At 41.3% G+C, this 9,914-nt stretch overlaps 1 protein-coding gene, 1 long non-coding RNA gene and 1 pseudogene across 4 annotated transcripts; 1 reads left to right on the top strand and 2 right to left on the bottom strand.

The window, feature by feature from the left end:
• LOC311022366 (E3 ubiquitin-protein ligase TRIM35-like) lies at nt 1–9,492 on the bottom strand. 2 transcript variants are annotated; one of them, XM_084023566.1, is made up of 2 exons: nt 9,477–9,492; nt 1–1,937 (listed from the first exon to the last, which is right to left on the bottom strand). In XM_084023566.1, exon 2 carries the CDS (start codon nt 1,928–1,930, stop codon nt 527–529), a length of 1,404 nt encoding a protein of 467 aa, XP_083879692.1. In that variant the 5' UTR covers nt 1,931–1,937; nt 9,477–9,492; the 3' UTR covers nt 1–526. The 2 variants fall into 2 exon arrangements, with proteins under 2 accessions (XP_083879692.1, XP_083879691.1); XM_084023565.1 differs by lacking the exon at nt 9,477–9,492 and adding an exon at nt 2,090–2,166.
• On the top strand, nt 5,829–7,184 carry LOC311022428. Its single transcript, XR_014598110.1, has 3 exons — nt 5,829–6,023; nt 6,188–6,247; nt 6,278–7,184. It is a non-coding gene; the product is annotated as an uncharacterized lncRNA (long non-coding RNA).
• On the bottom strand, nt 7,576–9,308 carry LOC311027435 (E3 ubiquitin-protein ligase TRIM35-like; annotated as a pseudogene). Its single transcript has 2 exons — nt 7,915–9,308; nt 7,576–7,590 (listed from the first exon to the last, which is right to left on the bottom strand). The product of its transcript is annotated as an E3 ubiquitin-protein ligase TRIM35-like (transcript).
• Nucleotides 9,493–9,914: the final 422 nt, after the last annotated feature.

The raw sequence follows: 9,914 nt of genomic DNA, 5'->3' as shown, positions 1-9,914 counted from the left end.
TGTACAACTTGTATGTATTTTACATAGAAATGCATATTTAATTGTTTCATACAGTAGCCTATATATTTTTCTTTCTATGCAGTGAAATAGGAATAAAGAGAGGATTGTGTCTGAAAACCAAATATTCCAACTTTGTTTTATATATCATCCTCATCCTCCACCGGTAATATCTAAATAGGGAGTTTAGTGCCATTGCTAATATATGACACAATGATCTTCAACCATTATACACCACTAGTGATACTTAGAAGACACTTAACCAAAAACATAAACCTCTTATATTTTAATTAACTTTCTATGCAAATACTATAATATATACACTACTGAACTGCTTTCAATGAGATTAAAAGACAACGAGAATCAGACATCTTTAGTTATTTTATCACCAGCATCGCAAAAAAATATGAACACATAATTAGTATAATGAACTCTATTTCACTTCCCCTGTGATTTTTTCAATTGTAGTCAAACGCAATCCAGATTACATTGCATTACATTCTCTTTAAGCAGTTTAATATTCTATGTGCTAGTACTGATCCTGATCCTCATCCTCCTCCTCCTCTGGTAATATCTTAATAGGGAGTTTATCGCAATTGCTAATGTACGGAAACAGCCTCCCTGTGAATGTGCTTTCGAATGTGTAAATGTGTGCGTTGGTTTCAACATCAGTAAAAGTCAGTTCTTCTCTTTCGCAGTCCAGCTCGACTCTGATAATCTCCGGCTTCTCCCACAACCAGAGGGCGATTGGTTTGGCTGATGGGCGGAAGGCTTTATATTGACCATTAGCAAGGCCTATTCTCCACATTTTAGACCAGGTATTCTCTTTCCTCTTCACAGACTCACTTGCCACACCCAGAAACCAGGCAGCACTGTGTCCGACCTCGACGTCCCAGCTGTGAAACCCTGAGTTGAAGCCCTCAGAGCCCAGGACGGGTTTAAAGGCATCAAACCTCTCTGGGTTTTCAGGAAGTTTTTGTCTCTCTCCACGTCTCACGCTGGTCAGATCTTCAGACAGGATGAGTTCTGGATGAGCAGAGTTTGGATCCAGAATCACAGGAGTGTAGCAGACCATCTTCTTCATCTTGGTCCAGATGTTGAAGGTCAGGTTGCCCAGGTGTTTGGCCTGGTCTATCAGAGCTCCCGAGACCAGCTGTGGATCTTCCAGTAGGGGCTGCTGCTGGACTCGTTCCACTGCAGCCTTGGAGTTCTGCAGGAATGAGACGTCTTCAGCTCTCAGCTGCTCCTCTGTGGCTTTGATTGTGTCTGAAAGAGCTGCTATCTCTCTGCTCAGACACTCCGTCTTCTGCTTCATCATCTGACTCTTCTGCTCCTCTTCCTCCCTCAGAGCAGAGATCCTGGCCTCCTCTTCCTCTTCCAGAAACTGGTGGAGCGTCTTTAACTGCTGCTTAATCTGCCTCTCTGTCTGCTGGGCCTGGACCTTAATGTGTTCTGCTGTTTGATCACAGTTTCTTTTAACTTCTTCAAAGAGCTTCAGTTTCTCCTTTAAGGGCTTCAGGGACTTCTGGAGCTCCATTTTGTGATCCCCTACAGCTTCATCGATGGGTCTGAATCTGTGGTTGTTGTGTGTTTTTGAATCTCTGCAGACAAGACAAACCGGCTGCTGATGGTCCAGACAGAAGAGTCTGAGTTTCTCCGAGTGCAGACTGCAGAGAGGCTCTGAATCTTTCCGGTCTCTCGTCAGTAAGAAGGACTCACACAGGTTCTTTAAAGCCAGGTTTTGAGGTAGTTGACTCCTCGATGACTTCCTCTTGCATACCGGACACTCCTGTATTTGTTTCCCAGTCCACCAGTTATTCAGACAGTCTCTACAGAAGCTGTGGCTACACGTCAGGACAACAGGATCTCTGAAGATGTCGTGGCAGATGGGACAGCAGAAATCCTCCACTGATATCGAAGCCATTGAGTTCATAAAAATGCTGAAAACAAAGCAGGAAGACAGCACACTGCAAATCAGTCAGTGGTGCTTTAAGTACATCAACTACAAATTCAGCTTGTCTCCAGCACTTTGGCTCTATGCCTGTCATATGAAATGTGCTATTCAAATAAACGTTGATGGTGGTAAACTTACATTCAGTGTGTAAAGTCAGCGGCAGGTTGAAGAAGCAGGGCTCCAGCTTTCCCTCCTAGTTCTCTCTCGAGGTTATGAGTTTGCAAGGAAGTTGAATCTTCCTCTCCGTCTGTGTTTCGCTTTCCCCAGAAATTACATGCTGTGTTTCGTTTTATGAGGGGCGGGACTTTGTTTCGGGAGTTTCTTTCGAACTCAGCTCAACTGCGATAGACCAGGGATTTATCTTCCTAACACGGTGTGCAGCTTCAGACTCGTCCTGTAACGTGTAATCACAAGCTACATGAAATAAATCTTTGTTGCATTCATGTTTCTCCGTTCATTTCCAGTGTGCGACTACAAATCGATAAGCGTCAAATTGTTTTTTTATGCAGTTTCGATAGCTGCTACAGTTCTATTAATGAGCAATATCTCTTAGTGACATAATAACAAGTTGGTTGCCCCATGGAGGCTCAGTTCAGGTTTGATTGTGCCGCTGAACTTTGGATGCTGCTGAAGTGAAGTCATGCAGTTGAACCGGATCTTTCAGGTCACATTGTTCAGTTCGCTCTTCCACTGGCACTAAGAGAGCCACACCCCTTTAATATAAATGGGCCTGGTTGAGAATCTGCACAGACTGATCATGGAATCCTTGAGAAGATGTAAAATGAATATTGTTGTCAGTGTACGTTATATTTGCACGTGATAAGCTCGGATTTGCATGTCCAGATATCACCAAGCTGTGCGCATGGGTTGCTGTGGTAACAATGAAGGCATCAGTAACCAATGAGGTTTCTAACGAGAGAGCAATTCACCCTGCGAAACAATAGCGCTGAGACGCGATGCAGAACTCCTCCAGTCAAACTCAGGGACGTAGACGGCTGACAATTTATGTTTGCGTCTGTCCACGGACTGTTCCTCCTCTGTTGTCCTCCATAGCGCTCTGACAGTAGCAGAATGGATTCTGTTCAGCACTTCCACACTTTTAAGTTTCACAAATAGTATAATACCAATAATACCAATAAATTAAGCATTGTCTTGTCTTATTTGTATCTGCGACTGTGCAGAAACACCAGGTTAAAACAGAATTAACGTTAAATGCTCTTAATGTTCTCACTAAATACACCAAACACTTTTTTACTCTCAAACTGTTGAGAGTTGTTTCTTATTTTATCTCATCGGTTGTCAACATAAAACCTTGTATGTCCAAGCAGACTCAATGACAGTGTGTATTTGTAGTGAAGGAGGAGACATTGTTGTATTGGTACTTTTACTTAAAGTCCCAATCGCCAAGTCCGGCAGATCGAGGGCACTTCCTCCACGACCACCAAGCTCCTTCCCCTCGACTCTGTGCCCTTTGAAATCCCTTAGATCACGCCACCTTTGAAACGCGGGTCCGATGTTAACTCTGGTTTTATCACAGGCATCGTCACAATCTTTCTTGTTTTCCTTCTTTTCCATCTGTGTTTTCTTTTCCTTGGTTGTTTTGGACCTCCTCGTTTCGGTTTTCAACCGAGGAATTCGAAGCTTGTTGCTACTTCCCTCCGCCTCCCCCTTGTGATAGTGGTACGACCCGAGGGGGGAGGGGCTCTGTGTGTGCAGGAACACAGCCCTGCATTCTGAGTGGACAGGATGATCCGGGCGCTGTCGGATCTTTGCAAAACAAACAACAGGCTCCACGTACACGTAGAGGTGCGCTTTTTTTTCTAAAACCGGATGATTTATGTTGTTCTATCACAGCGTAGTGTCCGCTTCAGTGAATATGATCAAAAAAATGTTGCCGACTGTGACTTTAAGAAGAGGATCTACTCAACTAGATGACGTCACATAATAAAAAAACATTAGCCATTCCTTTCTTTGCAAATGTAAAGTTTCCCCATCCCAATTTTGAGAAAGCAAAAAGAATGTGAAACCAATAAGAGTGGTCTGATGACGTTAACACATAGCTGTACAGTTGACCTTCAATAAGAAAGCTAACTTTGTTAGCAGCTACACACCAGAATCTGGATGGATCCAGATCCAGTAAGCTTGTCACTCTCCCACTTATGTTCATCAGATCCACCCGTCGCTCCTCCATAGTCCAAATATGGTCACTGGTTGATAAAAATCAATGATGGCGACGGCTAAAATCCAAGACGGTGATGGGTAAAACTGAAGTGCGCAAATGGGTTCTTCCTGTAGAAAGCGTCTTTGAGCACCCGGGAAATTGCTATATAAAATGTATGTATTATTATTATTATTAATATTATTATAAAGTCTACAGTCCAGACAAAAGGCTGTTGGAAAATGATGAAGTCTGAAATGATCTCAGCATTGAATCATAAACTGCTGCAAAAGCAGATAAAAGTCATTGTTAAATAACACACACACACACATACACACACACACACACACACACACACACACACACACACACACACACACACTGAGGTAAGCGACTAAAAATAGCACAATGTCTCTTCTTACCTGTGTGTGCGTGTGTTTATTTGTGAACACGTGTTCTTATAAAAAACCAGTCAGGTGTGTGCCGCCCAATGAGAAAACAACCTCCTGGTGACATCACAGTGATGCAGAACCAAGGAAAACACTTGATGATACCGTAGTTGAAACACACACATATTTTTTTATTTCTAAGTATTTTATTTGCACAACTGCAGCAAAGTAATTCCAACCTACACAACTATAAACAGCTTCTGTTTAACATTTATTTTTGTATTTTCAAACAAAACAAATAATGTACAACTTGTATGTATTTGACATAAAAATGCATATTTACATACATACAGTAGACTATATATTTTTCTTTCTATGCATTTAAAGAGGAATAAACAGAGGATTGTGTCTGAAAACCAAATATTCCAACTTTGTTTTATATATCATCCTCATCCTCCACCGGTAATATCTAAATAGGGAGTTTAGTGCCATTGCTAATGTATGACACAATGATCTTCAACCATTATACACCACTAGTGATACTTAGAAGACACTTAACCAAAAACATAAACCTCTTATATTTTAATTAACTTTCTATGCAAATACTATAATATATACACTACTGAACTGCTTTCAATGAGATTTAAAGACAATGAGAATGAGACATATTTAGTTATTTTATCACCAGCATCGCAAAAAATATGAACACATAATTAGTATAATGAATTCTATTTCACTTCCCCTGTGATTTTTTCAATTGTAGTCAAACGCAATCCAGATAACATTGCATTACATTCTCTTTAAGTAGTTTAATGCTGCGCTTCACTGTAACAAATTGCTGTAAGAAAACAGCCAAATTGTGACAGTAACATACTGTTTCCCATTAAAAAGGTATTATACTGTAGAAAACAATGCATTCTGGGCAATATTTGTAGGTAGCTTGCCGTTTCACATAAAATACTGTAATATACCGTAAACACCATTGCATTCTGGGAGTGATGTTAGAATCAACAGCAGAGAGGCCGCGCAAATACGGAACATTACTGTATTTCTAGAGGAGACACGCTACAACACCTGGGAACACGTTGGAGTCATTAAGCCAACTCTGGTCTTTCCTTTCATCGAACATCCATTTTAATCCTGCATTTCATGAGCAAATCACAGAGTAAGTTGAACTATATTTTATTTGTTTGATGATGTTTGCTTGCTATCATACTATTATTTTATTTTAGTTAAACTGTGATTAATCAGTATATGGCCATCTTAACTTGCCATGAGGTAACTGGACAGCCTTTCTTAGACTCATGGACACACTGTACATGTAAAAAAGTTAAATTACAAAGATAAAAAGGTTGGTAAAAATAAAACCAGAAGTTGAAAAAATGTGAAAAAACTCCATTACAGTAGTTCTTACGAAACTGTTCTCACTACGATTATATTGTCTGTGCCCTACAGTTGTCTGCCACAGTTGATGACGTCGAGAAGACCCTCACCTTACCACTGACTCCTCGTCTAATCCTCCTCTGTATGTATTCAGTTAATGGACATACTGTATATTTCATATCAGATGAGCTTTAAGTTGATAAGTTAGTTCTCTGTATCGCAACAAAGCATGAATGTTCTTCCAAGTAGAGATATTTATCCAGGATTTTCAATCAATACTGATATCACTTGTATTTCACGTTTCAGGTGGGACAGAGCGTGTGAATACTGGACGCTGGATGATCAGCCTTGAAGGTCATGTCCTGTGTGAGGGCATCCAGCCCACCTTTGTGACAGGGCCTTCTGTTTTCCCTGTACTATATCTTCAACCTGCAGTACCAAGAGGAGGCTGCCTGCACTCTTAAGTTAATTTAAAGGTAAGACTTGTGTTACCTAACAGACCTTTTTCAAAGCAATCATTCTGACATGAAATTGTGAGTGAACACTCTTTTAGAGTTGTCTTTGGTCAAAGGTATTTTGATTTGATTATGTCCATATCACCCAGTCCTCTTTATATAGTAGCAGACATTATTGCTATCCCTCTAATCTCAGACTACTGTGTTTTCAGGCGCTTCATCGGGATCAACCCGGACAGAGGGTCCAAGGCCAGCCGGGGAAAGATTATCTCCAAGACAACAGGAAAAGTTGTCCAGAAGAAGTTGGTCACAGTCAATCCCCATGTGTCCACACTTCTGAAGAATCTAATGGACTTTCAGTGAAATTTTGTATAAGTCGGTGAGTGAGTCATCGTCGCAGTCACTGTTTTGGCCCATTTTTTGTTTACAGTTATGTATGTGTTCTCGTTCCATTGACTAAATATGTTATATTGCACTTAAAAAACTTGGATATTTATATTGTTGAACGCTGCAGAAAAACGTGTGTGCAGCTACAGTAAACAAGCAGGGATTATACTGTATGTTCACTTGTCCCAGGACATGCTGTCGTATAATATACATGTTCTGTTTTGCCTTTTGATGCAATTGTCTATAGAACAGACAGCAAAATCTTGGTTCTTCTTAGAGATCTTGGATCTCAGTTATACTTTGAGGACTCAGAGCCTTCTGTTTGTTTTTTATTCTTTATTTTTATTCTATATTTTATTATTATGTTTAGTTTTAGCACAACTCAGAGTTTCAATGCAAGCACTTTAAATAACTTAACTGAAAATCAGTGTTCCATTGCAGATAGTTTTGTATGTATTATGTATTTAACCTTGACCTTGAGAGCAACAAGCCGATTCAGCTCCATTGTACATAGGTACATACATAGGTATTGCTGTGATCATTTTAAAATAAAGGTTATAAAACTTACATTTTCTAAGTCTCTTCTTGTACACATTTTTAATGGCTGTATTTTAATTAACTAACTCATTCAGTATACAGTATATTAAAATTGCTAAACAAGGTTACAGTGAAGACAGCGCTTAATTCATAGTAATTGGCTTTCAGACAGTAATATGCTCTATTTACAAAAATGACTGCATTGTATTATATATGGGATATTGGTGAAATGCAATTAATGAAAAAAAAAAAACAATATTGCAACTACCTAGCACTGTTATACTGTGAATTCATACAGCACTATAGTGTTTTACACTAACAGTAGGTGAACTGTAAAAATAACAGTAGAATGCTGGCAAACCTGCTGCCAGTATTTTACTGTTAATTTACAAGACAATTGTTTACAGTGTTGTATTGATCCTGATCGCCATCCTCTTCCTCATCATCAACCTCATCCTCCTCATGACCAACCTCATCATCCTCATCACCAACGTCATCCTCTTCCTCCTCCTCATCTTCCTCCTCCTCAACCTCTTCCTCATCATCAACCTCATCCTCCTCATGACCAACCTCATCCTCCTCATCACCAACCTCATCCTCCTCATTCTCTTCCTCATCATCATCATCTTCCTCCTCCTCATCCTCATCCTCAACCTTATCCTTATCCTCATCCTCATCCTCCTCCTCCTCTGGTAATATCTTAATAGGGAGTTTATCGCTATTGCTAATGTACGGAAACAGCCTCCCTGTGTATGTGCTTTCAAATATGTAAATTTCTGTGTCGGTTTCAACATTGGTAAAAGTCAGTTCTTCTCTTTCGCAGTCCAGCTCAACTCTGATAATCTCCGGCTTCTTCCTCAACGAGAGGGCGATTGGTTTTGCTGATGGGCGGAAGGCTTTATATTGACCATTAGCGAGGCCTATTCTCCACATTTTAGACCAGGTAATCTCTTTCCTCTTGACAGACTTTCTTGCCACACCCAGAAACCAGGCAGCACTGTGTCCGACCTCGACGTCCCAGCTGTGAAACCCTGAGTTGAAGCCCTCAGAGCCCAGGACGGGGTTAAAGGCATCAAACCTCTCTGGGTTTTCAGGAAGTTTTTGTCTCTCTCCACGTCTCACGCTGGTCAGATCTTCAGACAGGATGAGTTCTGGATGAGCAGAGTTTGGATCCAGAATCACAGGAGTGTAGCAGACCAACTCCTTCATCTTGGTCCAGATGTTGAAGGTCAGGTTACCCAGGTGTTTGGCCTGGTCTATCAGAGCTCCCGAGACCAGCTGTGGATCCTCCAGTAGGGGCTGCTGCTGGACTCGTTCCACTGCAGCCTTGGAGTTCTGCAGGAATGAGATGTCTTCAGCTCTCAGCTCCTCCTCTGTGGCTCTAATTGTGTCTGAAAGAGCTGCTATCTCTCTGCTCATAGACTTTGTCTTCTCCTTCATCATCTGACTCTTCTGCTCCTCTTCCTCCCTCAGAGCAGAGATCCTGGCCTCCTCTTCCTCTTCCAGAAACTGGTGGAGCTTCTTTAACTGCTGCTTAATCTGCCTCTCTGTCTGCTGGGCCTGGACCTTAATGTGTTCTGCTGTTTGATCACAGTTTCTTTTGACTTCTTCAAAGAGCTTCAGTTTCTCCTTTAAGGGCTTCAGTGACTTCTGGAGCTCCATTTTGTGATCCCCTACAGTTTCATCGATGGGTCTGAATCTGTGGTTGTTGTGTGTTTTTGAATCTCTGCAGACGACACAAACCGGCTGCTGATGGTCCAGACAGAAGAGTCTGAGTTTCTCGGAGTGCAGACTGCAGAGAGGCTCTGAATCTTTCCGGTCTCTCGTCAGTAAGAAGGACTCACACAGGTTCCTTAAAGCCAGGTTTTGAGGTAGTTGACTCCTCGATGACTTCCTCTTGCATACCGGACACTCCTGTATTTGTTTCCCAGTCCACCAGTTATTCAGACAGTCTCTACAGAAGCTGTGGCTACACGTCAGGACAACAGATCTCTGAAGATGTCGTGGCAGATGGGACAGGATAAATCCTCCACTGATATCGAAGCCATTGAGTTCCTAAAAATGCTGAAAACAAAGCAGGAAGACAGCACACTGCAAATCAGTCAGTGGTGCTTTAAGTACATCAACTACAAATTCAGCTTGTCTCCAGCACTTTGGCTCTATGCCTGTCATATGAAATGTGCTATTCAAATAAACGTTGATGATGGTAAACTTACATTCAGTGTGTGAAGTCAGCGGCAGGTTGAAGAAGCAGGGCTCCAGCTTTCCCTCCTAGTTCTCTCTCGAGGTTATGAGTTTGCAAGGAAGTTCAATCTCTCTCTCCGTCTGTGTTTCGCTTTCCCCAGAAATTACATGCTGTGTTTCGTTTTATGAGGGGCGGGACTTTGTTTGGGTGTTTCTTTCGAACTCATCTTAACTGCGATAGACCAGGGATTTATCTTCCTAACACGGTGTGCAGCTTCAGACTCGTCCTGTAACGTGTAATCACAAGCTACATGAAATTAATCTTTGTTGCATTCATGTTTCTCCGTTCATTTCCAGTGTGCGACTACAAATCAATAAGTGTCAAATAGTTTTTTTATGCAGTTTCGATAGCTACTATTAATGATCAATATCTCTTAGTGACCTAATAACAAGTTGGTTGCCCCATGGAG

The sequence above is a fragment of the Eutrigla gurnardus genome, assembly GCF_963514095.1.
Source record: "Eutrigla gurnardus genome assembly, chromosome: 2".
Classification (NCBI taxonomy): Eukaryota; Metazoa; Chordata; class Actinopteri; order Perciformes; family Triglidae; genus Eutrigla; species Eutrigla gurnardus.
This window is presented reverse-complemented; position numbering and strand designations above follow the sequence as displayed.

Coding starts and splice junctions, on each gene's coding strand:
- LOC311022366 (XM_084023566.1), bottom strand. CDS start 1,930: ATGAACTCAATGGCTTCGATATCAGTGGAGGATTTCTGCTGTCCCATC.